Below are 27949 nucleotides of genomic sequence, written 5' to 3'. Positions count from 1 at the left end.
CTCATCTTCAATGATAAAAATAACTGCTGTGGAGAATTACCAGGCCCCTTACTCAGACACTCATCCTGAGGCCAGAGGTTTTACCTGAACAGTGGCCTATTTACTGATCTTGATTTGATCTTGTTAAGACAAAATAACACATGTTTAAAGCAGAGTACAAAATGAAAAAACAACTTATTTTATGATCCCGGACATAATCTAGAATCACCAACTGTGAACCAAGTATTGATATTTTTCTATACATTTTCTAATCAAATGTCTGTATGCGGAAACATTATTTACAGCTTTGCAAACTACGGCAGGTTTTAGACTCCTCAAGACCTACTGGCTAAAGCACAGTCACAAACACAATACACCATCCCAACACCAGAAATCTGTTAGACTGTAACCCACCAACCACATGTGAATTTCATGTAGAGGATATGTTCTTGGCAACAATCAGTCCTGTGGGATTTACAGGATTATTTATTTATTAGTCAGTTCCAAACCCCTACCACCATGGATGTGCAAACAAAAGAATCCACACTATATATTTTAAAGACTTTATTAAAAACAAGCATACTTGTGGCGATGAAAGCAATTAATAAGCAAAATATTAAGAAGAATTGTCACCTTATAATTGTGTTTCAGTAATTCACTGCTTTGAACGATAGAACCAGTCTTTGTTAGCCAACCCCTCCCTTTTAGCCTATAGCTAAGCTACCATAGCACCGATTGTGCAAGTCTGAGTTTCTTGAGGTGGCCTCTACCCTGCATACTGTAGCTAAACACCAAGCATGTTATTCTGCTCTTCAAGTAGGTTGCTCTTTGTCTTAGATTTGGTATTTCCTGAGCTAATAAATGCAAGCTGGCTCCTAAGAGCTGATGGCCTTTGCTTGGGTGGCTTGCAGCGGTGCAGAGACAGAATATTGAGTAAAAAATATCGAATTGCCCAAATATCGTGGCAAGAATATCGATTTTGGGTAAGTAATATTGATGTAAAAAATATCAAAGTGTTTACTATCATTTGCAAAAATATAGATGTTAAAAATTATGATTTTTATACGTTATGTATTTTAGTATATAATTTATATGTTAGTGATGCATGTATTTTTTATATAAGAATTGTTTGTATTTTTGTTATATGCATTAAAATGTTAGTAGTCATACATTTTTTTTTTAATTTTGCGTTTTTTGTTCCGTAGTGGGTTGTGGGTTCATTGGGGAATATTGTGTGAAGCAATTTAATTATAGTAAAATTATTGATTAGCTTAAGTAGTTATTTATTTATTTCTATTTGAATTTTGCGTTTTTAGTACCGTAGCAGCTTGTGGGTTTATAGGGGAATAGGGTGGGAAGTAATTTAACTATAGTACATTTATTGAATATTTTTTATTAATTAATATTTGTTGAATTAGGATGTTAAAGTGTTAAATGTTTAAATTAATTGTTTATTAACTATATAATAATTAGTTGTTAATTAATTTTAATTAATTCATTGGCAATTAATGATGTTAATTGTGTCATTATTTTTAGGTGTGTGTTGTGGTGTTTATAGGTGAAAATGGGAAGGGTGGGAATTAATTTATAGTTAATTGATGAATTAATAATTAGTTATTTTGAATTAATTAATTAGTAATTAATGATGGTAATTGTGTAATTAATTTTGTGTGTGTGTTGTGGTGTTTATAGGTGTAAATGGTGGGAGGGGTGGGAAGTAATTTATTTTTAATTGATGAATTAATAATTAGTTGTTAATTAAAATTAATTAATTAGTAATGAATCATGGTATTTTTGTAAATCATTTTGGGTTTGTGTTGGGCATATTATAGTGTTAAAGAATGCATATTCAATGAAATTTATTAATTGTTGGTATTAATAATTATACTTAAAATTATTATTAATTCTGTTAATTATGGAAATTGCATTGCGGACTCGGCGATGCTGCGAGCTCAAAGTAAGTGCTTTTATTTATTTATTTCCTTATTCTCCACTTTCCCGTCATATGTCACACTGCACTACCCCCACCCAGCCCCGCCCCTGCCCAGCCTCACCGCCCCACAGCGTTATCTGTGCGAGCCGCCACTGGAGTCGATATTTTTGCATTCTATATTTTTTCATCGATATTTTTGTCATCGATATTTTTTCATCAATATTTCGTCAGTGATCCGTTTTCAGCTCAGCTTGCATGAACTTCCAGTCACCCAGGAACTTGAAACCTCTTCTCAGCCTAATACATGTCTGTACCTGGCATAGATGCACTTTTATAAGTATTTTGAGAAGGGAAGGCTTTGTGATGAAGGATGTAACATGCAAAAATAAGCAGATTAGTTAATTTGGCCATCCTTTACATTCTATCACACATTATAAAACATGTTGATACATATATGAATGAATGATGAACTATCAAATTGTGTTAAGACTAATGTTATATGTTGTAAATGTACAATCGGTTCTAAAGGCAGAACTACTTTATAAATGAGAAATGTGCACTCAAATACACAAATATATCAAAGGGAATGGGGTAAATAAACAGAAAACGCAAAGATCATGTCAATATATTAGATTTACCAATCTAATCAGGATAAGATTTGTAGTTGGTAAAATCATATTTAGCCATCTAATTCTAACAAGGCATTTTTTCATTGATATCCCAAATAAATTTTATTGGCAGATCTTTCATCTTTTCCTGAAATATTTTGTCAAATCTTTCGCTTTGTGCCACAGTCAGTAAATTTTTCCAGTCTCCAATGGTGCCTGTAAGACAGAGACAAGGTACAGAAGTAGTGAGATATTTAGAACTTGCAAGAATTGGAAAGAAATAATGAACATACTGCAGGCTGCCACAATATTTTGTAAGCAGCTATACTAGATTGGCCATTTGCTCTATGGAAAAATATCTAACAAAAAACTAAGATTCCCACTGACGAGTGGTAAAGTCTCATTCAGGTTATAATTGATCCCCTTTAAAGAGAAGAGTGCTGTGGACACTTTGTAAAAATCAAATAAGTTGAAAAAATGTCTTCCTACTAGCTCGTTGCTTTCCAGCTTATTTCCGAATGATAATTTTCTTGCCGTGCATTGTCCCAAATTCTGAACATGAGAAATAAAATATGATAAATGAAACTTAATAAAACAGAAATGCTTTAGGTAGGTAACTGTACAAGTCTTTGTAAACCTGGGAATGCGTAAGATTCATATGCCTCTCCCGGGGAGGAGTAAGGTAGGAGCAACGAGAAGAAATACGTTTATTTCTCCTAATTTTTCCTTTATCTAAGGGTGCTGCTGTCTTCAGTGAAGTCACTGAACATGTCATAAGTGATGTAATATGTGAGGTCATAAGCAGTGTATTGTGGGGGTAAGATATAGTTACCTCAGCTCACTATAACTGCTGAAATTACCAGGTTTTGTACAAGTGAAATTTGAGCTTAACTATAACGTCCCTGTAACCTTTGCTTTTTCCATGAATTTCTAAGTTGAAAAAAAAAGATTTCCTTACTATAACGACTCTACAAGCTTTGTTTTTTTAAGTGAATTTCTCAGGTTTTTCAAACTCTATTGCCTAACTATAACATGCCTGTAACCTTTGCTTTTTAAAGTATACTTCTATGATTTTTTAACTAGTAGTGGCGTTTGCAGAGTGGTGGAGAATTGGGGCGGGGCCTCCGAAGTCCTCTCAGCAATCGCGCTCTGTGGGACTTACTGGAGGTAATAGGAGGGCTTGTTGGCTCCCAAGGACCCTCGGCATCCAAGGTGACTTCATCACGCAACCAGCAGCGTGCCAGGAGGGGCGTTTGCATAGTGGTGGAGAAAGGCAGCATGGCCTTCGAAGACCTCTCAGCAATCCTGTAGTGTGGGAATTACTGGAGGTAACAGGAGGGCTTTTTGGCCTCAAAGGACCCTCTGCAGCCTAGTGGACTTCATCCCCCAACCAGCAGTGTGCCACGAGGGGTGTTTGCAGAGTGGTGGAGAAAGGGGGTGTGGCCTCTGAAGTCTTCCTAGCAGTTATTCTGTATGGTACTTTTTGGAGGTAAAAGGAGGGTTTGTTGGCCCCCAGGGACACTCTAGAGCCAAGGGGATCTCATCCCCCAACCTTTGTGTGCCTGGAGGCACGTTTGCAGAGTGGTGGAGAAAGGGGGTGTGATCTCTGACTTCCTCTCAGCTAAATGCTCTGTGGAACTTACTGGAGGTAAGAGGAGGGTGTGTTGGCCCTCAAGGATCCTCTGCACCCAAGGGGACTTTATCCACCAACCTGTTGTTTGCCAGGAGGCGTGTTTGCAGAGTGGTGGTGAAAGGGGGTGGGACTCCAGCAATTTGCCCCTCTTTTTAAAAAATAAATATTCTGACCCTCCTTCCCTGGGCCTGACCCTAAATCTCCAAAGGGATTGTTCCCAAAAATGCTGAGGGTGATGATATCACAAAATGGTTTACAGCCTTAGAGAGGGCTTGTAAAATGAGAAAGCTCAACCAAAAGTGTTGAGGCTCTCTACTCTGGGAGATTTTCTCAGGTAAGTGCAGGGATAGACTCCTGAAACTAAATGATGAAGATGCTGAGTCCTATTACCTCATGAAGAACACTCAGATTGAGGACTTTGAACTCACCACTGAGGAGTACAGTATTAAGTTCAGGGATATTCACAAAAGCTAGTAAGTCCTGGGTTGATTTATTTACTTTTTAGTTAAAACACTAAGGGGCATATTTACGAGCCCCTTGCGCCACCGGAGCATCACTTTTTGTGGCACTCCAGTGGCCAAATCACAAACTTGTATCTATGAGGCCATGCAAGGCCACTATGTGTGGCTTTGAATGGCCTCACAGATCTGAAGTAAGGCAAGGCAGCGCAAATCGCTGCCTTGCCTTACTCTGAGCTCAGGAGGCACGCTATTGGCGTTACGGTGGGTTTTCACACACAGCACCCATTGATTTTGACAATTCCCCAGATTTACAAGAGCATGTAAACCTGGGGAATCACAAAACCTTATGCCTCCCGAGGTAAGGTGTAACGAGCAGAAATAACTTAATTTTCCTTGTTTCTTCCACAATCAATGTGTGCTGCATTCTATAGCACACATAAATGCCTCTTAGGATTGTTTCTGTGCAGGAAGGTTCCTCTCCCTGCACAAAACCAATCCTGCTGACAACACAGGCACCCTTGCACCATGGTGCAAGCATGCCTGCATCGGCGCTTGGCTGCCTAAACAGCGCCAGCACGGGGTAAAGGACAGGAATGCAGCATATTGCATAAAATGGTGCTTTCCTGCCCTTTCAATTTGGCGAAGGGCAATGCACCAAACTGACTTGCTGCACTGCCCTTTGCCAAATTCCCATAAATGAGGGCCTAGATGGTTGGTTAAAAGGGAGTAAGGTGGTGCAAGACTATGATGGGCTTTATAGGTTACTTATAAAGAAGCATCTGTTAAGAACTGTACTTCTGAAAAATTACATCATTACTTTGTGGACCTAGGTTTGGTCTTTCCTCAGGAGTTGGGGAAGAAGGCTGACCATTAGGGCAAGATTAGGGTGTCCAAAATGTCTCATGGAGGTGGTGAACAAAATAAAGAGATTGCTAATCCCCCCAAGGGAAATATGTGTGACAGTCTAGAGAAGAAGGTAAAGAGTCTTCTAAAGGCCCCTTAAAAACCTGTTTAGGATGGGGGAACCCAGAGACATTCGAAGGGTGCGTACCAGGGTAAGAACTGGGATCCCAAAATGCTTAGTGTTTCAATTATAAGGCCAATGGACACCAAACTGAGGACCCTTCCTGTCACAGAAATGCTTCCCCTAGAGAACCACCAGTTGTCACTGGGGGGGTGAGTCACCAGATCGGATCCTTGGTATGCCAAGACCAGGTCAGTGAGCATACTGAAGATACCGTAATTTCAGAGGGTGGGGTGGATGTAGCTGCCCTGGCTGTCTGGCCCAACTACCTGGAGGAATACAGACAACAGCCACATATCAATGGGGTTAGAGTAGAAGCACTGAGGGATACAGGTGCATGTGTCACCATGGTGACTGAAAAGCTGATATCCTAAGAGCAGTACTTGGCTGGACAAACGTATCCAGTCATCAGTGCTGATAACCATACTAAGGTTCATCCCATGGCTATGATGTCATCAATCAATCAGGGGTTTGCAAAGCGCACTACTCACCCTAAAGGGTCACAAGGCACTGGGCGGGGGGGGTGCGCGTCTCCAGGACGTCATGGTGCTTCGGTGAAGAGAAAGGTCTTGAGTCCCTTCAGGGAACTGGCGAGTGAGAGTGTTTGTCAGAGGTGGGGAGGGAGGGTGTTCCATGCCTTGGCTGTGAGAAAGGAGAAGGAGCGTCCTCCTGTTCTGGTCTTTGTGATGCGGGGTTCCGTCGCAAGAGAGAGCTGGGCCGAGTGGAGGGATCTTTGAGGTGCATGGAACGAGAGGCTTGTCTGGTGTTGTGGGTGTGGGTGAGGAGCTTGAAAGTGATTCTCTTCTCGACGGGCAGCCAGTGTAGTGTTTGTAGGTGTTGGCTTTGTGGGCGTGGGTGTGGAACTTGAAAGTGATTCTCTTCTCGATGGGGAGCCAGTGTAGTGTTCGTAGGTGTTGGCTTTGTGGGCGTGGGTGTGGAACTTGAAAGTGATTCTCTTCTCGATGGGGAGCCAGTGTAGTGTCCGTAGGTATTGGCTAATGTGGCAGTGGCGCGGAAGGTCGAAGACAAGTCTGGTGGCGGCTTTCTGGATGTTCTGGAGTTTGCAGGTGAGGTTCTTGTTGTTCCCAGCTTAGAGCACATTGCCGTAGTCCATTCTGCTGCGTATGAAGATGTGGGTGACTGTTTTCCTGTGTTCGAGGGGAATCCAGTTGAAGGTCTTTCAGAGGAGGTGGAGGGATTGGTAGCAGGAAGAGGTGACAGCATTGATCTGCAGTCTATTTTGAGTTCGGAGTCCACGATGATTCTGAGGTTGCGTGCATGGTCTGTGGGGGAGGGTGAGTTCCCAAGGGCGGGCGGCGACCAGGTGTCGCTCTAGTTGTCAGGGTGTGGGTCCATGATGAGTACTTTGTTTTTTTCTGTGTTAAGTGGTAGGCAGCTGTTCTTTTTCCATCTGGCAACTACTTCCATTCTTTCTTGGTAGTTGTGTTCGGAGATGTTGGGTTTGTTGGATAGGGAGAGGATGAGATGGGTGTCATCACCGTACGATGCGATGTTTAGTCCATGTGCTCTGACGATGGAAGCGAGAGGTGCCATATAGACATTGAACAGGGTCGAGCTGATGGAGGATCCTTGGGCGACTCCACAGGTGGTCGGTGTGGGTCCTGAGAGGAAAGGGGACAGTCTGACACGTTGCGTTCTGTCGAAGAGAAATGAGCGGATCCAGTCGAGGGTCCTTTTTTGGATTCCCGCTTTGTGGAGTCTGCAGGCTAGAGTACAATGAGAGACTGTGTCGAAGGCAGCGGAGAGGCCCAGGAGGATGAGAGCCACAGTCTCTCCTCTGTCGAGGAGGGAGCGGATGTCATCTGTCACGGCGAGAAGGGCCGCTAGAGTCTCATTAGAGTGGTAAGGGGTTACTGGCCAAAAGAAGGTGGTTGTGTCCTCTGCAATTCTTGTTGAATGCTAGGAGAATGATCTGGTGACCTCAGCATGGGCTCAAGTAGACCTATGATTCTATGCAGCCATGCTGGGAATACCTGAATAGTTGTGTGTAAAACCGATAGCACAGACTAAAGCCCAGGGTAAAAAAGAGGAATTGAAGCCTGGAATATTGGCCCAATCCTCCAAGAGAAAAGGCAAGAAGGCTCAGAAACCAACTTCTAAGCAGAGACAAGTTGAGGTCTCATCTCCTCATGGAGAAGACCTGTCAGCCTTAGAGGGAACTGAGCCTTAGGAACTTGGGCATTACACAGCAGATCTCCTAGGCCCAGAGGGACTCTCTAGGGAAGAGATGTGCCAGGGACAGCAAACGTGTCCCAGTAGTGAAAGCCTGAGGCAGCAAGCTGCTGCACAGAAAATAGGAGATGTCAGTGGCTCTCACTGGACCTATTGGGAGGAGGGGATCCTGTATACTGAGGTTAGAGTTCCCAAACCTTGTGCCACTGGGAGAGTGGTAGTGCTCAGCAATACAGATAGTTCTTACTCTCATTGGCCCTTGACATCCCCTTAGCTGGGCATATTGGCCAGGCAAATACTTGGAATAGGCTAGTCAATCACTCCTACTGACCAAACATGTCCCAGAAGGTGGATGAGTTTTGTAGGTCCTGTGTTACCTGTCAAGCCAGTGGCAAGACATGTAACCACCCAAATGCCCCGTTAATTCCACTTCCAGTGGTTCGGGTTCCCTTTGAAAGGATAGGGATTGACAAAGTTGGTCTCCTTGACCATCCAACAGCATCAGGAAACAGATGTATAATGGTGGTAGTGGATCATGCCTCCAGGTATCCTGAGGCAATTCCACTTAGGACTGTCACTGCTCCTGCAGTTGCCAGAACCCTCATCAGTTAAACCCTCATCAGTATCTTTACTAGAACAGGTTTTCCTAAGGAGGTGGTGTCAGACAGAGTAACTTCATGTATGGCTACCTAAAAGCCTTGTGGGATGAGTGAGGGGTGACATACAAGTTTACCACCCTATATCACACACAAAGCATCTTCTAGTTGAGAGAGTCTACAAGACCATGAAAGGTATGATAATGGGGCTCCCTGAAAACCTTAGAAGGAGATGGAATGTCCTTTTGCCATGCCTGTTTTTTGCCTACAGAAAAGTGCCACAGAAGGGAATGGGCTTAGTCCCTTAAATCTTCTGTTGGTCATCCATTGAGGAGACCACTATCAACCTGGGAGAGGCCTCTCAAAGAGCTTGAGGCTAGATATTGTGGACTATGTGCTTGGCCTGCATTCAAGTTTGGCTGAGTATATGGGTAAAGCAACCAGAAATATTGAGGCAAGCCAACTGCTCCAGAAGCTCTGGTATGACCAAAAGGCTGCACTGGTGGAGTTCCAACCAGGACAGGATGGATGGGTGTTGGAGTCTGTGGCTGCTAGAGCCCTCCAGGACAAATTGAGGGGTGCCTACCCTATCCTTGAGAGGAAAGGGGAGATCACCTACCTAGTTGAACGAGGCACCTGCAGGAGCCCTCACAGGCTAATCCATTTAAACCGCTTGAAACCTTTGTATGACAGGGGTGATGTGGCCATGCTGAAGGTCACTGACGAGTATCAGGAAAAAAGAGAGCGAACCTCTCCCTGACCTCCTCTCCCACAGTCCTAAAGATGGGTCAGTTGAAGGAGTTGGCTTATCAGACACCATCACTGCCCAACAGCAAGCTGACTGCAGACAACTTCTGAGGCAGTATGCTTGGCTCTTTTCCCTAACCCCTGGACATACAACCTGGTGTTCTCATGTGAACACTCGAAACAGTACACTTGTAAAAAACTAAATATACAGACAGACTAACCAAGTTAAGGAAAGTAAGTAAGTAAGTAAGTAAGTTAGTATACTTTATTTAGATATAAAAATATCCTTAACAGAACACCTCAAAGTTACACAGCAATACATTTAAAAAACAGAACCTTAGCATAAAAGCAGTAGTTGATAGAAACTTCAAATTACAATAAAAAACTTCACCGATATATCAATGGAATAAAGACTTAGTGTGCAAAATGCAATGACAAACATAACGTTTAAAGTACATTTGAATTCAAATGTTTGACAAAGACCTTAAATACAGTCCAATAGACCATAAAATGAGAGCCAATTGTGCACAGCAACAGTCAGATAAAAATAGTGTTAGCAGCATTTGAGAAATTACACAATAAAATGAAATAGCTCTTAAAAAAGCATAAAAACAAACCAACCCGTTACTGCTTAAGAGAGCGGTAAGCATGTCGTAAAAGAATAAAATAATTGTAAAAGCAATATTTAAACCTGTGTTTTCTGGCATTAATGCTGCAATAATTGCTTGTCTGCACGTTCTGATTCCCAGCCTGTTCCACTCAGTTTTCAATTTACGTCTACGTTGTGACATAAAAGATGGACAAAGACAAACTATATGCTCCATGGTTTCGGGAGACATACCGCACCCCCTGCAGATTACGTCCTCTGACAGACGGCGCCAGACGGGCAGATCTTTTAGAAATTGCCAATCGCCCAGTCTGGCAGCCATAAAGCTGATTTTTAGGTGCAAGGAGTAAGTGCAAGATAAGTAAGATGCGGAGATAACTGACCATACGAAGACATTGTTGCCCAAGCATGTCTGCGTTTGGCAAATTGGGCTTTATCTATGATCAGGGACCTCATTCGAGTGCAGTTCTTAATGCTAGTTTTAAATGCTGATTTACTAGGGTCGAGGTCCCATAATGCACCTGCAGACATTTCTTGGATCGAATCCTTAAAAAGGCGGCTGTAAGAGCCGCGTGGATTTATCTGGGAAATATCCAACCAAATTAAGGACTCCAATGAGCCTGGGTTTGCCTGTCTCAATTTGTGGCACAGGTTTAGATACAATCCAGTGGCTGAAATTTCATAGTTTAATAGACCGAATTCTAATCTGATCTGTGCAGCAGAAGCTGATTTGGGCAAGTGGAGGATTTTTTTTGTAGAGTTTCGTCACATGTTGGTTAAAAGAGGAGTTTAGTTTCCCCCTAAAAATCTCAGCACCATAAGTCAATGTAGGCCCTATTTTTGCTCTCATGACTTCCAGTAATGGGGACAGGCTTGGGCCAGACAAATTTCTTGAGAGCTTGCAAAAATTTACCTGTAGGTTCATGGCTTTTACTGAGACGACCTTACGTTGTTGGTTAAAGTTACCCCTGGAGTCAAAGGTGACCCCAAGATATTTATAAGTGTTTCCTATTCTGAGGCTAGAGTTGTTGAACAGCCAACCTCCCCCACGGTGTAGTTTTCTACCAAAAGTGACCACTTGGGTTTTCTTTAGATTGACCTCCAACCCATTCATGGTTGTGTAGATTTCCAATCTGTTTAATAGCCTCTGCAGCCCTACCCGTGTCAAACTGAAAAGGACCAGATCGTCGGCATATAAAAGATTGCTTATCGGTACACCTCCCATCTTGGGCGAGTGACTGTTCGTTTCTTCGAGGGAGGATGGCAAATCTGCTATGAACAGATTGAAAAGAAGGGGGGCCAGCACACATCCCTGTTTGACTCCTCTAGTTGTCATAATTTTCCGAGAGAGATGCGTGCCGGTCCCCAACTTCACTTGTCCCCAGTTGCCCGAATGGAGTTGGATGATTGCATCCAGAAGTTTGTCTGGGATCCCCCATTTTGTTAGCTTCTACCATAGCGCGGCCCTTGGAACCCGATCAAATGCAGCTTTAAAATCTAAAAAACCATGCTGGATGTGACTAATGCTTTGTTGACAATAATAGACAGTGACAGTAAGTTGGTCATAGTACCAGAGGTAGCGGTGAAGCCAGTTTGGTTCAATGGAATCAGATTGTTCTGCTCTACCCAATATCTCAGTTCTCCCAATAGTGTTCCTGCAAAAAACTTGGCTTCAATATCTAACAAAGCTATTAGTCTGTAATTATTTGGAGAAGCATGCGAGCCAGACTTATAGATCGGATGGATTATTGCCCCTCGCCATGAATCCGGTATGGTTGAACTTGTCAGTGCACAATTGAAAAGATTGGTTAAATATCTCGACCATAAATCAATGTTTGTTTTAAACAGGGACTGTGGTAGGCCGTTTGGACCTGGAGCGCCATCAGATCTTGCTTTTGATTGTACTTTGGTGACCATTTCTTGAGTGACTTGTAGATCTTCACTTCGTAGATCTGAACGGACCATAGAGCTACTGCTGATCAATTGTGGGTTGAGTGTCAGTTGTTTAGGAGCAGATAAAACTGTAGACACAGAGACCTATGAGGCCCTAAAATGGTCAGTCAAATAGGCAGACCAGGCTGCTTCTGCGATATTTGCTGACCCGGATCTAGAGGAGCTAAAGTTTTGGCGGTTGATTAGGGGCCAGAATCTTTTAGAGTTACAGCTTTTGCTCTCCCATAGAAGTTTGCACCAAAATTGGGCTAGATGGCGTCGTTTATCAGATTGTATTGCATCCCTGAGTAATTTTTGGATTGCTTTATACCCGTTCAAGAACTCATTGTTTCCTGGGGATGCCTTAAGAATCCGCAGAGCTTTGTCTCTAGATTTCTTCAATGCCCTTGTTTGACTGGAGATTTGGAACTGGCGGCTGAAGTGAGCCTTGTGAGCATGTTGGCTAGAAGGAAAACAACATGTCAATTGGGAGCAGAAGGATGACCACGCACCAGTGGAAAAAACCGCTGCGGCGGAACTTCCTGTTATAAATGCCAAACAAGCTTCCATGATATTAGGGCTGATATCGTCATTCCATTTTAACCGTTTTAGGTTTTCTGTATAAATTCCTGGGCATGTCGTTGAGGCAGGTTTATGAAACTCTGGCTGAATATTAAGGATGACGACTTGGGGACGGTGATCACTTCCTGATCGAGGAAGAATACTATAGTTGCTCAGATGATGGAACAGCGCTGAATTGCAGATGGTGTAATCTAAGTAGGAGCATTTGCGGCCATTTAACCAGGACCAATTGGGAGGGGTATCATTCGTGGATCTGCCGTTCATTACCAGAAAACCAATACTTAAAATTGCAGCACACAAAGCTCACCAAGGCCACAATACACTTGGTTTGGGGGTTTGGACTGGGCCTTGACTTCCGGGGTTGTTGATGTAAAAAGCCCTTCGTAATCGGTGGAATTACCCTGGAAAAAGTTAGTGTTGAAATCTCCAGTAATAATGTAATCAAAATTGGGATAATCCACCACCAGGTCACACACAATTTTCATTAAACGCGTTAGATGGGCCTTTTTTGAACGGGTATTAGGGTTGATATAAACATTAAGGAGTAAAAGAGAACGCTGATTGTTCCATCCACTAATTTTAGCACCAAGTAACCAGTCTTCGTCAAAGGTCAGTATCTCAATCGGGCCTTTTAGGTTATTTGAAACATATATCGACAGACCACCTTTAGGGTGGCCGTACAGACAAGTTCTGATTGCCGGTTTCCAGAATTCAATGAAACCAATAACTGGGCTGGTTTGAGAGGCCCAGGTTTCCTGAAGGGCAATTAAGTCATGACCAAAAATGAAAGAATGGATCTCTGAATTTGTGAATTTCTGAGAGAGACCACTAATGTTCCATGAACATAGGGTGAGCAAAGACTGTGGCTGGGGGGACGGAATAGTTGAGGAAGGGTGTAGGAGGCGTCCTGATTGGACCTGGGCTACGGGATGTTCATCACGTGGTCAATCTAATATATTACGGGACAGAGTGGCTGGTAGCCAACCCCAATCAGAAATCCTATCAAAATTCAGGGGATTAGACCGTCCATCTTCGGTCGATTGTAGTGATCCTAAGGCGTTTTTAAGGATTGAATATGGCCTATTTTTCTCCCCACTTAGCAAAGTAGAGGGTTGTTGAGATAACACTGTGGGGTATCCTGGCGTGGAGTAGGGGTAGATTTTGATGCCCCATTTCCGAAATAAGGCCTTTTGGTCTAAGAATAGTCGTGCCCAAATGGTAGACTTAAAGGACACCACGGTTACCTCAGAGGGTTGAGAACCCCTTGGGGGGAGAAATTCAATTGACTCGATATCGTCCGAAAACAAAGCCTCAAAACCCGGAACACTGTTTACTAATTTAATTATATTTGATCTGTTAAGAATGTCCTGCCGACCTTTTGATTTATATTCGGGGGCAAGGAGAATTTTTAGGGAATGTATGTCTCTAATAACGGTGTCGGTAATCCGGGATGAGTTGGGCTGTAAGAGATTGACACTTGGAGTATCTGAGTGTGCTCTCTGATGCGGTTGGTGAAGGGCCCGTGTGCCTTGCCCGGATGTCCGAGAATCATAAAGTTGATATATTATTGAAGATTGTGTTGTGGATTGTGGGACTGCGTCGAGGTGGACTTGGCAACACTGCCACTTGGGGTTGGGGTGATGTGACTAATGACCTCATTGTGGTTATCTCAGTGGAATTGCCTCTTGGTTCGTTTGTGGCCGGCTGAGATTCTGAAGGCCCATTTTCCGGTGGTACAAGGCTTTGCTCAAGACTGCTCAGAGGAATCTGTTGGTTGGTGGTTGTGGTTATGTCAGCCTTGTGAGGGCTTCGAGAAAAACTTACTGGCATTGCTAAAGATAGTGATGTGCTTGGGGTGTTTTTGTTAGTAGCGATTGAAAACAACGGGAATAATTTGGGAAGATCAGCTTTGGTGTTGAGTCTTGATTTATTCCTTTGTTTTCGTTGACGTTTACGCTCTCTCTTACTACAGGGTGGCAAGGGGGGGTGGAGCATTTCCGGGATGGTGGGGGCCACAACCGCTGAATTAACACTTGACCCTGCCTTATTACTAACAATGTCATTAGGAAGCCCATTTACTGTCTGAGGGCTTGTAGCGGCTTGTACCAACGGTTCCGTCAGACATAAAGAGCCTTGGGCTGAGTGAGGGTCATCTTGATGATCGGTCTGTGTCATAGAACATTTTCGTTCCTCTCTCGTCTGTACCCCAGAAGTCGTTGATGTTGGGGTAATCGCCTTATCTGATTCGTGTGTTAAGAGAGATCGAGGGGGTTGGTCAAGCCGAGACGGAACAACGCAGCCCTTCATCAGTTTCACTTCATTTAGGACACTAGTTAAAAAGTCTGGGAACGAGGAAAGGGAATCAATAATAGGTGAGCAGCAACAAATTGACTGAACCAGTTTTGAAGATGCTTGCGCACTCATTATTAGATTGTTGAATTTGTCCAGCTTGCTATCGATCCCTGCTGTGAACAAAGCTAAAGTGTTCAATAGGTCCACCTGAGTGTCCAATTTGTCCGAATGGTAATTTAGGGCCGTGACTGTAGATTGAAAAGTCTGAAGTAATTGGGGCCAGAAGGTCGGGGTTGTGACAGGATCATGGTGAAGCTCCTTTTTAGGTCTCGCCTGTCCCAGCGCATGCGCTGGTCTGGCGAGACTTATTGAGAGGGCTCCAAAAAGTGCTACCAGGCCAGCCTAGAGCTACAGTGCATGTCCGCGGGCGCGCGCGCCGCGCTTGACCGTAATTACTTTTACTTTCGCGGCCGCACGGCCGCTTTGATGTTTGATCGTGATCCCGATCGTGATCACTTTAACTTTCGCGGCCGCACGGCCGCTTTGCATAGCCAATAGGCCTCGCTTTTGGGACCTTATAAGTATTTAGTTATGCAACTGTTGCATGGCTAAACACTTATAAAGGTCCCAAAGGCGAGACCTATTGGCTATGCCAATGCTTGTTTGATCTAGAGTGGGGTGTGCTATTTGGTGAAGTGAAGGTGTTCATAAAGGAAAAAGACAGATCTACTAGCCGTTGATCTTTTAATTCTGTCTTTTGTAAAACCTTTTAAAAGGTTGAGGTTACTGCTTGGGGTGAGAGTGGACGCTGTTGCGGTATAACTTGGTCTGGGCTCCCCTCCAGAAAACTTAGGACCTGCGGTGAACCGGAACTGAGCGTATCAGAAATGGGAATTAAGTCATTATGTCTATGAATTTGTGGAAAAATTAAATGAGAATGAGGCACAATGGGAGCCGTCTCATAGTCCTGGGGGTTATGTGGAGACATAACCAAAAAATTCTCTGATTGAGAAACATGCGGACCTTGGAGACTTAGATTATTAGTTGGACTCACAAAAGGTTGCTGATTAGAGCAGTACTCTTGATTAACAGAAACATGGGGGAGGGAAGGCTGACTTGGTGAGGGTTGATGGTGACTTAAGACCGGTGTTTGAGATGTAATCATAGCACATTCTGAAACAGGTTTCCGAACATCGGGTGCTGCCCAAAGATAAAAACATGCGGATCATGGGCCAGAGTGATGGATGATTTGGGGAGCAAATTTGGCTCAGAGGCTTGAATTGGTTTGCAAGGTTTAGTTGCCTCAGGTGCTTTTTTAAAGTAATCCAGTAACGAGTAAGATTTTGAGGAGCACGCAGAGGATATATGGAATGGTTGCATGTCGCTTTTATTAGTATGTTGCCATCCCTTTGGGTTGGGAGACTTCGGTAAATCCGAGGACTCTGGAGCAATCGCCGGAATGGCGGGAGCAGACTCCGCGACTGCGGCCAACCGTTTTGATTTCTTCCGTTTTAAAGCTGGAGGTGCTTTTCTCGTATTCCCGGATCTCATCTCTTCTGTTGTTGTGCAAGGCTCATTAAAGTCTGTGAGTTGATAGACTGGGTCGTTCAGCCCTTAGTCAAGTACACCCTTAATTGCTGGGAGAGCCAACCAAACTGGAGTGTGTTTACAGGAACGCGAGGGGGCGTGAGAGACCGGATTGACTCCCGGACATGCTTACTGGGATTATCCAAGCTCGGCCTGGACGGAGAGAACAGACTCAGCTGATTTTGACAGCTTGGACAAGGGCACCCCCCCACTTGCTTAGACCCCACTCAACCACTTGCTAATCCCTTACCCGCGGCCTCCCAACAATTGCTCCCAACGTCTTTGGGGGGAAGACCCTCAAATCTAAACCCCCACTAAACTCCCAGTACCCTGCCCCCCCAAGACTTCGCGTCCACGACTGACCGGTCAAGCAATACCCAGTTCGAGTAGCCGGTAGAGTCGCAGTGCGGCGGCCGGGGGACGGAAACTCGGCCAGCGGAAGGGGGCCAAATTCCCCCTGGGCAGTGGGAGCAATGCTGGTAGCGACGGGCTGGGGGGGTTGAGGGGCGCGGGGGGAGCAGAACCAAGGCTGGAGAGCCCACTAACTGGCGAGCTAACAGGCGACCAGAGCAGCTGACTAACTGCCCAATTGGCTGACTGAGGCGAAGGTAGAGTGGAACCGAGCGATGCGGAACGGTGAGCGGCGATCTAAGAGTCCAAAGCTGGCAGAAGCCAGGCGAGATGGAGAGCCAGAGAGGCCGGAACCGGGGGCAGTCAGGAAAGGGCAACCAAGGCTTAAGAGACCGCAAGCGGTGGGGGGGGAATGCGGGGGCAGGAGCACAATGCGACGTGTAGAGGAACTTGGTGCATAGGGCGTAGCAACCACACACCCCCAAGTCCCCAGGTCGGCTTACTTGGTGCTAACTTGATGCTGCTCCGCTGCTCCGCCACCTTGTCTTCCTCGAGGCTAGCAGCAGACGCTGCCTAGCTGGCCTCTGCCCCCTGCTCTCAGCCGCTCTCAGCCGCTGCTGCCGCTGCTTCCGCTACTGCCACTACTGCCGGTCGCACCTGCTGACCCGCAAAAATCAACCGGGTCTCTGCGGGTCAACCACGGCCTCTCACGGACTCTCGCGGACCTCTCTGCAACGCTCGCAACGCTCAGCACGCAACGCTCAGCACGGCTCCGCCCACAGTGCTCGCCACAGTGCTCGCCACGGTCAGCTGATTGATGCCCGATGCTCGTCACGTTGTGACGCTCCTCCTTCCAAGGTTCGCGGCCACTCATGCGATTCTTGATGCCATCAGACAAAGGGTTGGCAGCAGTGGTAGATTAGGGAGATGAGGTGGTTAAGGAAAGCATCAGGGCTGAAGTCAGCAAGTTGCTGGAGTTAAGGGTGAATGAGCCATCCTGAAGTTTGTGGGCTAGCCCAGTGATCTTATTCCCCCAAGCCTCATTCCAAGGGTGGTAAACCAGAGCAGAGATTTTGTGTGGACTATAGAGGTCTTAAGCTGTCACCAAAACAGATACACACCCTATCCCAAAAGCTGAGGAATTAATTGGCAGGTTGGTGGTAGCCAAATTTGTCAGTACTATTGATTTGACATCAGGGTACTGGCAGATTGATCTGACCCAAGGAGCAAAAGAGAAATCAGCATTCTAAACCCTAGATGGAGATTATCAGGTTCTGTACTGCCACTTGGATTAAAGAATGCCCCTGACACCTTCCAAAGGTTGGTGAACAAAATCCTTGCTGTGCTGGAGTTTCTTAGTGCAGCATATCTTGATGATATTACTGTCTATTGCTCCACTTGGCAGGATCACCTGATCCACCATGGCAAGGTCATCAAGGCTCTGCAGAGTGCAGGCCTCACTATCCATGCAATCAGGTGCCAAATAGGGCAGGGATCTGTCGGTAGAGGCCGAGGTCAACCCTTACAGCCCAAAATCCAAACAATTGAGGAGCGGGTAGCTCTAACAACCCAGACTCAAGTCAGGACACTCCTTGGCTTGACTGGGTACTACAGGAGGTTTGGGAAGGGGTATGGTACCATTGTGACACCCCTCACAGAGTTAACCTCGAGGAAGCAACCAAAGATGGTAAACTGGAAAATAAGCAGTCAAAAGGCTTTTGACACTCTGAAGGAAACAATGTGCTCAGCATCCATTCTAAAAGCTGCAAGTTCATAGTGCAGACGGATGCTCTGAACATGGGAAAGGAAAGGTCCTATTACAGACCAACAATAATGGCCATGACCAGCCTTTTGCATTCATTAGCAGGAGGTTGCTTCCCAGAGAACAGTGTTTGAGCGCAATTGAGAGGGAAGCCTTTGCTGTGGTTTGGTCTCCGAAGAAGCGGAGACCATACCTGTTTGGTTCTCTTCTACAAACTGATCATAGGCCTCTGAAATGGCTGATGCAAATGAAAGGTGAAAATCCAAAGCTGTTGAAGTGGTCCATCTCCCCACAGGGAATGGACTTTATAGTAGAGCACAGACCTGGGACTGACCATGTCAATGCAGATGGCCTGTCCAGATTTTTCGACTTAGAAGATAAAGACTCTCTTGAGAAATGTTAGTCTAATTCTCTTTCATTTGGGGACAGGGGATTTGTAGGAAAGTACCCCTTTTTTACATGGTCATCCCCACTTTTTGCCTGGTATTTGATGGAATTTTGACTGAAGTGCACTGGGTTCCTGCTAACTGGGTCCCCAGTGCCCGTGCTCTTTCTTTAAAACAAGGTAACTGTGCAATTGTTCCCCAATTGGCAAGACCATCAGCACCTCTGAAAATCCCTAGTAAATGGCAGCTCTAGTACCTAGGGAATGAGTACTAGAGAGGGTCCCTAAGGGCTTCGGCATGTATTGTGCCACCCTATGGGACTGACAACCAAATTCATGCAGACTGCCAGTGCAGGCTGCGTGAATGGTGCAAACAAGTGTGAAATCATGACATGGCACAAATCCTGTGTGTATACACAAAAGAGGGGAGCCCAAGGAGATTAAAAGACCAGCGAGGGCAAACTCCCCGACTATAATAACAAAACACATACGCGCCCTCGGGTCTAACAAAAGAAAGAGATAAAGACAGAAAAGGCTGACTCGAAAGAAGGCGTCCCTTTAAAGGACGGTTTCCCTCACCCACCAAAGGTTGCATGCTTTATCATTAGGAATCCTCCTTGCACAATGAAGCCTAGTCATGGTGTGGGCTACAACCCCCTTCGCTGCGAGGTAGGAGCTCAGGGATGTTTTTTATGTGAGAGGGGTTCTTACTAAAAGCCAATGTCAGCCGCAGAGTTTTCTGAAGGGTGCAGTGCTGGTGGTGAAGTGAGTTAAAACGAACTACAAGGTTTACCACTTACTTTTATTCTGGCTACCTTGTGTTAGGATTAAAACCAAAAACCAAAACAAGAAAAACGACAGGACCCATTAGATCCAATCGTACTGAGCTTAGGTCGACATGTTTCAGCCAGTGACCTTGAGAGTATTGTGGCTTTCTTCAGGATCTCAAGTAAGCTACTGCTGTGAAAGTAATCTCTAAAATATGTAAAGAAAAAGCAACGAGCTAGGCACAATAAGCCGGTATGTTGGATTTGATACTAACCCAGTGACCCAAGGGTAGCAAGATGGTGGATTCAACATTGGTACCTGCAGTAGTCAGGCACACAGCCCCAGCTGTCCTTAGTGCGCATGCTTAAGGTGCATGTGCAACTCCAACCTGTCTTGTTCGTGTTGGTCCCTTTGCGCGCTGCCCACAGACACTGCGTGCAATATGTGTAAGTCACTCTTACCACAAGCCTTGTAGCCCTAATGCAGGGTGCATTATATTACATGTGAGGACATATCTGCATGAGCAGATGTATCCCTGTGCTGTCTAATTCAATTACTAGATAGTACAAGTGAATAGAGAAGCCATCGTATTTATTTGTACAAGGCATTGGTCATAATGAGCTCCCCAGCAACATAATGGCTTCACTGAAATCTTTGGTGTTTGGTATCAAACACCTGGTCTTCATAATTCCATATTGATGCCAGTAGTAGATTTATTAAGATATGCACCCAGAGGGCACCTCAGAGGTGCCCCCTGAAAACCTGCCAGCCTCTTAGTGTGCTGTCTGACTGATACTATCCAGCTTGCTCCCACAGACATGTTTGTGACCCTCGAATGCGAGAGTCCATGCTCTCTGAAGCCAGAAATAGTGCCTGCTCTGGAGGAAGTTATTCACACCTCCTCCATCAGGATGGCTAGTGATTTAGCATTCAAGGCCAGGAGCTTCAAAGCCCCTGCTGCCTCTGATATTCGACCCTGGCTTCCGCCAGACCTGAAAGATGCTATCCCTGCCATGAGACCCATTTGACACCAGGGCAGGTGGGAAACTAGCCATGCTAGAAGGCATGGTGCACTACCAGGCTAGTCACACCCTCAGATTGGCTGACAGATGTGCTCCATGAAAGAAGAATTCCCCATCTTGATTATGGGGGAATTAAGAACTCGGGGACAGGGTTATGCCCAGTCCCGACAGCGAGTGGTCTAATAGGGGGTGTAGCGACCCCAAGGGTAATTAGCCCATTGGCTACCACCCTTCACCCCCTAACACACCTAACTTCAGTATTTATGTGCCCCCCTGACACCAGGAACTGAGATTTGCTTTACTTAAGAAGAAGAAGGACAAAGAAGTGCCAAAAAAGCGAGAACTGCGAACTACCTGTGGACTTTTGGTGACAAACCATGCCTGCTCCTGTCCAGACAATTACAGCAATCTGACTTGTCCTGCAGCTGTGCACCCTCCAAAAGCAGTGGAGCGCTGCCAGCCGTTTGCCAACCTGCCAACATCTCCCTTTATGTGGAGGAGCCATTTTCCTGCAACCTGCAGGCAGTGACCTCAACATCCACCTCAACGTTCACCGATCTGCTGACCACCAGGGGCACCAATGCAGCAGCCAAAAAGGAGGAGGACACCATGCTCCAGAGGGTCAGATCCATCTCCACTTCAAGTATGAAGATGCCAGGACCCCCAGGAGTTATCCTGCATCAATATTCAAGGTACCAGACCCCTTGTATCAACCATTGCTTTTTTGAAGTTCAATCAGGACTCCAACACCACAAAGGCTGACCAGCCGAGGAGGGACATCAGCACCGCAGAGGCCTGCACTGAGAGTGGCCCAGCTGTCCTGTTTTGTCCCCCTCTGCAAGTCTGACAGAAAGTGCCTTCGATGCACAGGAGCAACCAACCAAAACCCTCTGCACCAAGCCCCCGGCCTGGGTCCTAGAACACCGACTCTGCCTCCTTGCTCCCCAGACTCTTACAATCTGAGTCTCCCATTGGGAGCTCCCGGATTTGTCCCCAGGTCACCCTCTGCAGCCTGTTTCTAAGTGCTCCCCTTCCTTGTAAACGGTGCAGCTCGCAAGGCTGCCAACCTGTCCAGCGTCTCTGAACCCGAACACTCCAGAGCAGGTAAACACGAACTACTGGTGTATAATGTGGCCTTGATCCCCTAGCACCTTAAGTCCAAAAAGAGACCCTCAAAATAAGTTTGCAAGTACTTCTATGCAGCATATGTTTCTCCATAGGAGAGCATTACCGCGTAAAGCGTGTTTGTGTGACATTTTTACTTACCGGTAAAAAATGATAACTCAAAATGTACTTACTCAATGACAAAGTTCTTGGTGTTAAAAATGAAATAAAAATACCTGTCATTTTTCTTAATTAGATTTTAGTTTCTTTTTGAGTGTGTTTCTCATTTATTGACTCTGTGTCTTCAACAAATGCTTAACACTACCCTCTGATAAGCCTATACTGCTAGCTCACACTACCACAAAAGACAGTATTTGGGATTAATAATGTAATCCCTGTGAGCCAATAAGGGTCGTCTGGACTTTATATAGTGTACTACATAAAAAGTCAACTTCCTACACCTATCTACAAAAAATTGCATGCACCAAACTCCTGCGCTTCCTCGAGCCAGGTGCAACATATTGAAATGTTTTTGGTTTTCTCCATTTTTCCCACTTTGCCTGTTTGCTGCATTGTACATCACATGTACAAACTGGGAAAAGCATCGTTTGTGCAATGGAATGGGTATCTTCCAGCACCTAACTTATGCTTCCTAAAACGTAAATAATTTTTCACTATGGTGAAAGGTTGTCTGTGTTGGCGCATATCCACCAAAAGTGCACCCGCACAGGTAGAGAGCCTAACATAGACACATCTAGGTAGGTAGCTATGGCGCTGGTCTGCCCCCTCCCTATCACACAACACAGCACATCAACTTTGTTTGCTGCCATGAATTGCATGACTTCTATGTAAACATGGACTAACGTCTTCTCAATTACCATGACCTTTGTTGACCTATAAACAAAAAAAAACAGACTTTCTCCTCACTAATAAGCAAAGATTACCTATGTAGCCGAAGCATCAAGCACAAAGTCATGGTTGTCTTTGGATGCTGTAAATATATATTTAACAGTTTGGTCACAATATTTTGATTTCTTGGAAATAATAGTAGTAAAAGACAAGTAGTGCTTTTAGAGACGTAAATCGGATTCAGTTATTGAAACACAGCTATGGATGTGGCCATTAGTATTCTAACGCTTGGAACTGACTATCTACTAACTGAAATAATGGCCCCTATTACCTACTGATAATCATCATTTCTTCAGTATCTGTTCCCTGACCCAGCTCTTACAGAGATGAGATGTGACCACCTCCTCAGACTGCAGGTGATCCAATCATTTAAAGAAAATTTAAAAAAACAACTATTCTAGGCCGATTCCCAATTTCAATGCTCTTAGAAGACCACTCCAAAATGTTCTCTAATGTTTGTGTTACATTCTGTTTTAAAAAGCAAGTCATTTTTGGAAACTGCCCACCAGATGCCACACACCTCAACCATTTGCAAATATTCACAGAATAGCCTGGCACTTGATTTGAAATTAAAATAAATTATGCGGTGCCTATGAGCTCAAACCTAGAAAGTAACATAGCTCTGTAAAAAGGATTGTCCACTAGTGAAGTGCCAGTTTGACCTTTTAGTGAATAATTAACAAACACCAAACTTGTTAGTTGCTTACTGAAAGTATTACCTTTGCGAAGGAAAGTAAGTTTTTTCGGGGTTTTTGCCAGCTCATTCCCCATGTTCTCATAATTTGCCAGCGGATCTGTTTTCATGGTCTTAAATGTTGCTCTTTCCACAATGGCGTCAACCGTTTTGTCATCCAGTGATTTTCCCACAAAATTACATATCTTCAGTACAGCACCTCGCAGATCCTAAAATGATTAATTACTGTATCAGTAGTGGATTTGCATTGGTGGAACAGAACTCAGTTTACTTCAAATAAATATAAATTGCAACCTCAAACATCTATTACTTCCCTGTATTACTTTTGGAAGCTACTTCCACAAAACACACATGCACAATCAGAATTATTTGGTAGGTTTTCAACTTGCATTACAAGTGCTCTACAGAAACTAGTGTTGTATCCAAAAACTGCAATCTGTACCTCACAAAATGAAAACTTTGCTCATGATCTAGGCATACTTTTGAAACACAGAAAAAATGGTAAGGGAAACAATTTACAGTGGCATGTTCAAGTAAGTAGTGTAGTACTCCTTTTTCTGGGTCGGACTGGAACAGAAAATAGACCCAGACACCGAAATAAAAGAACCCCTCGATACAGCTGAAAAGCTGTATGAATCTTTTTATTTTTTGTTTATTTTTATTTTTATTTTATTTTATTTTTTCCAAAAAGCAAACAAATGATATTACAAAACATCCCCCACAACATATATCACATTCAACATATGACAAAACTATAAGAAAAACAAAAATAACTCAAATACATCAATGTCCCTATGTATCCTACAAACAGACACATAATGCCAAAATGAGAATTAAAATAATAAAAAAGGAAAAACACCTCCTCACGTACATCCTAATCATAAGTTACCCAGTTGAGTTGGAATTTTGCAGCGATACTTAGTCAACATTCCGGCCACCCCCCGCCCTCCCATCACCACTCTCCCAGTCCCTAATGTACATCCCGCTACTCAGCATCAGCCGCCCTATTCAATAGAAATAGACGCAATGGCTCCGAAATGTCTCTTGGTCTCGAAATCGTTGTCAATTCCTCCGCATAAGTTTCCAGGTTTTTTTTACAGTAGACCAGGTCCTTCAACCAATGGTCTACTTTCGGACTATACTTTCCCCCCCACGTAACCGCCACCGTTCGTGCAGCCATCAGCAAGGCCAGTCTTACAAATCTCCCACTCACTCACTAGATGTGTGGCACGCAACAAAGCAGGCAAATGAGCGGAGTACACTGGAGCTCCACAGCTAGCATAGTCTTTAAATTACTCACCACAACTTCCCAAAACTCATACACCTTTCTACATCTCCTCGCTAAATGCAAGAAATCCGCATTCCCCTGTCCGCACCGCGCACAACAGTCAGAGTCACGCAGACCGAACCTGTGCAACCGTGATGGGGTGTAATACACCTGATGTATATATTTAAAATGTATGATGTGCAGATTCCCATTCATGATAAGTGTCCCTGTCAATTCACAAACATACTTTCGATCCTTCTCCAAAATCGGCAACAACAAAAAAAGCTGTATGAATCTTTATGTGACATATAGACTGATTTAGACATTTTAGGTAACACATGAATAATCGTGCACCAAACGTGCACCAATCTCACGTTAAAGAGAGAGGAAAAATAAATGTGAGAGAACTTACTTTCTGCATCGTAAAAATGATACAGATAAATTGTAGAATAGAAGAAATCATATTCATTTGAATAATTTAGGGTAATATTTTAATAACCAGCTGTAGCCCGCTGTATCAATGTGTATTAAAATGGTACTCACGTGTTATGACATTTCTAATCCTCCTCATTGAAATTGTAATATGTGTAAATAATTCATTAAATCTAACGTGATCTAGATACATTTAGGTGTGCTACTGAAGGGTTTCATTCTGAATTTCATAATTTTCATATGTGGAATTGTGCACCGAATGAGAAAAGAAAACTGGTGCTGCATAGCCATATTTAGTGCAAATGTCATGAAACTGTCAGAAAGAAAAATCTTCATATAGGTACTATTGTAAAACATTCAAAACAATATTAATATTTCATGATTTGAAATAATTTTACATCTGCGCTTTGAATATGTAGTAATGTGTCATAGTTACATGTGATCTTTGCAATCCAGCAAATAACTGATTTTGAGTGCTTATAAGTTGAAAGAATGCTTAGAATATTGATTTCCCCTATGAAATGTATATTTTCATTATTTTATATTCTGCATTTTTTAAACTAACTTTATTATAGGACTGCATTTTTCCTACTTTGCTTTGTCTTACACTTGTGAGAAGTTTTTCTAAACTTTCAATGTTAATCGAAAATGTCTTACTAGAAGAGTTCTCTCTCACTTACAGGGACTGTTTGCAACAAAGTTGATACTTTGGTATTGGAAACTGTCCTCTTGAACTCAGTCATGTGCCTATTGCTAAAGATTCATTGTTTGGAAGTTTATGTATACCCGATGATCTGACAACTTACGTGATCAGTACCACCTCTTCCTATAATATGTTTCTTCCTTTATGCCATATGACAATCATCTTATAAGAGCTGACCAATGGAATTAGTAGTCTGATCACGAGGTGACCAAGGAGGTGTCGTCCTGGAACTAGACAATTATATTATATATTGGTTTGATGGCTGGAAGCTGGCTCTCTGACAGACCCCAGAGACTGTTCTTTGATTTTTCCTGCATCTCTCCGTTGGGACCCTTTGCAGACTCTGTTTACTCGTATTCGGGCTGACGCATACACTATGTGAGCCAGTCCTGGACTGTTTCTCGAAGGGACACTGCCCATGAGCTATTGTGGCTCATGTCCTTGCTGAACTTTCCAACGCTCCTTTTTACTTCTGGCAAGCCCAAACTAATTAGACTGTCCTGCACTCTTTAGATCCCAAATGTTTATTAATGATGTACTGCCCTTTTGAATATCTTCTTTTTTTTTTTTTTTTGAAACCGTTTATTACATAATCCAAAAAATATACAAAGATGGGCCTACAACCTTCAGGCCGGCCGCTAGCAAGCAGAAGGAGCATATGATACAAACAATAGCACACATGCTGCGGCAGAGGGAAATTCACAGGAGTTGGAAGAAGCGTTGGCAGCCACACCATCCGGACCCCACATAACGGTTTCTTTTTAAAATAAAAATAACAACACAAAACAAATCCACAAGGCAACCCACAATCGGAAACAGCAGCATGTGCTCCCCTAAGAGGGGGACCCCACCAATCCATAGGAGTATCGAGGGGGGGAAAAGACCAGGACGGGGACTAATTAGACTCATTGCCCAAAACCGGGAGGACAAACTGGCTAGGGAGACGGGGCCGGTGACGGGTCAGGCAACACCGGCGGGATACAGATTCCCCCACGGTAGGCGTTCCAGGGGCCCCACACTTTCACCCACGTACCAGGCTTACCTCTCGCAACATACACCACCTTTTCCCGAAACATGCACCAATCCAAGTTATCCTTCCACGCCGAGACAGTCGGCGACCTCTGGGAACGCCACAGTTGAGCAATGTCACGTTTGGCCACCATGTATCCCAGAGTCACCCACCACGTCTGCGGCACCGAATAGTCGGTTGGCTCCCACACATTCAAAAGACATCTCCTCGCCTCGGGCAGCAGCGGCACACGCGTGACCGCACGCAAAACCTCATGCACACCGCGCCAGAATCGCGCCACCTCCGGGCATTCCCACAAAATATGGAGAAAGGTCCCCAGAGAACCACACCCACGCTTACACAACCCATCCACAGCATAGCCCATACGCATCAGCCTCGGCCCTGTAACATAGACCCTATGGAGTATCTTGAGCTGGACGAAGCGAAGGCGGGCCGGTATGGCCACCTCTTTCGGGGAGGCCACCGCAGACACCCAGTCCTCGTCATCCAGCTCCAATCCATCAGCAACCCATGCCTCCCGAAGGCCAGTCAGCAGTCCCGAACGGTCATTAATACGTTTTTTATAAATTAACGAGATCGTGCCGTCCGGGACGTGCCCATCCAGCACTCTATCTTCCAGAGGGGAGTACTCCGGGATGGAGGCGACGTCCGGAAAGACGGAGCACAACGCGTGATGAATCTGCAGATATCGAAAATACTCCCTATCCTGCAGCTGGAATTCTGTCTGGAGCACATCGAAAGTCTTGAATCCCCCCCTCGTCCAGAGATCGCCCACACGGCTAATGCCTATCATGTCCCACTTCTCAAAACCCTTCGAGGTCCACAGGGAGCCCAGCCGCTCAGATGCGTATAGTGGCGTCGCCCGGGTCAAGCGGTCCTTCCACCCCATCGCCGCATTCGCCGCATGCCACACTCGTACCATGACCCGCGTGGGGCCCGTCAGACGCGCGTCGAGCGAGTTGGAGTAGAGCGCCTGATTATAATCACCACCCGGCAGTAACATTTTATCCATTTCGAAGGCAGGGTTTAGAGCGGGCCCGTACAGGCCGTGATTGATCGCAGCCAGCTGGGAGGCCCAATAATATCGCTTGATATCCGGGAGGGCAACCCCCCCATCGTACCAAGGGAGCGTCAGCTTCGCAAGGGCGATACGCGGTCTACCCTCCCAAAACAGTCGGCGCTGCAGACTCTCCACCTCGTGAAAGTATCGCGCCGGGACGACGTCCATTGTGTTCTGTAAAGCATACAGGAAACGCGGCAGCGACATCATCTTAAACAATGCCGCCCGGCCGAGCGGCGAGAGCGGCAAACGCCTCCAACGCGCGACGTCCTCCTTCAGGCGATGGAG

General features: G+C 44.9%; 1 protein-coding gene across 2 annotated transcripts in view; it reads right to left on the bottom strand.

Moving 5' to 3' along the window:
- Nucleotides 1-528: 528 nt before the first annotated feature.
- The window catches only part of LOC146817864 (amine sulfotransferase-like), a 278102-nt gene continuing 250681 nt past the window's right edge, over nucleotides 529-27949 (bottom strand). The window contains exons 6-7 of one of the 2 annotated variants that reach the window (XM_085611343.1): nucleotides 23195-23378; nucleotides 529-2736 (exon numbers count right to left, since the gene is read on the bottom strand). In XM_085611343.1, coding sequence (XP_085467469.1) covers nucleotides 2606-2736; nucleotides 23195-23378 — 315 coding nt within the window. In that variant the 3' untranslated portion in view covers nucleotides 529-2605. The remainder of the gene's footprint in view (nucleotides 2737-23194; nucleotides 23379-27949) is intronic. The other variant, XM_085611344.1, reaches the window with a different exon arrangement.

Source organism: Triturus cristatus, chromosome 6 (assembly GCF_964204655.1).
Source record: "Triturus cristatus chromosome 6, aTriCri1.1, whole genome shotgun sequence".
Taxonomy (NCBI): Eukaryota; Metazoa; Chordata; class Amphibia; order Caudata; family Salamandridae; genus Triturus; species Triturus cristatus.
Note: the sequence above shows the minus strand (reverse complement) of the source record. Positions and strands in the feature narration are given on the sequence as shown.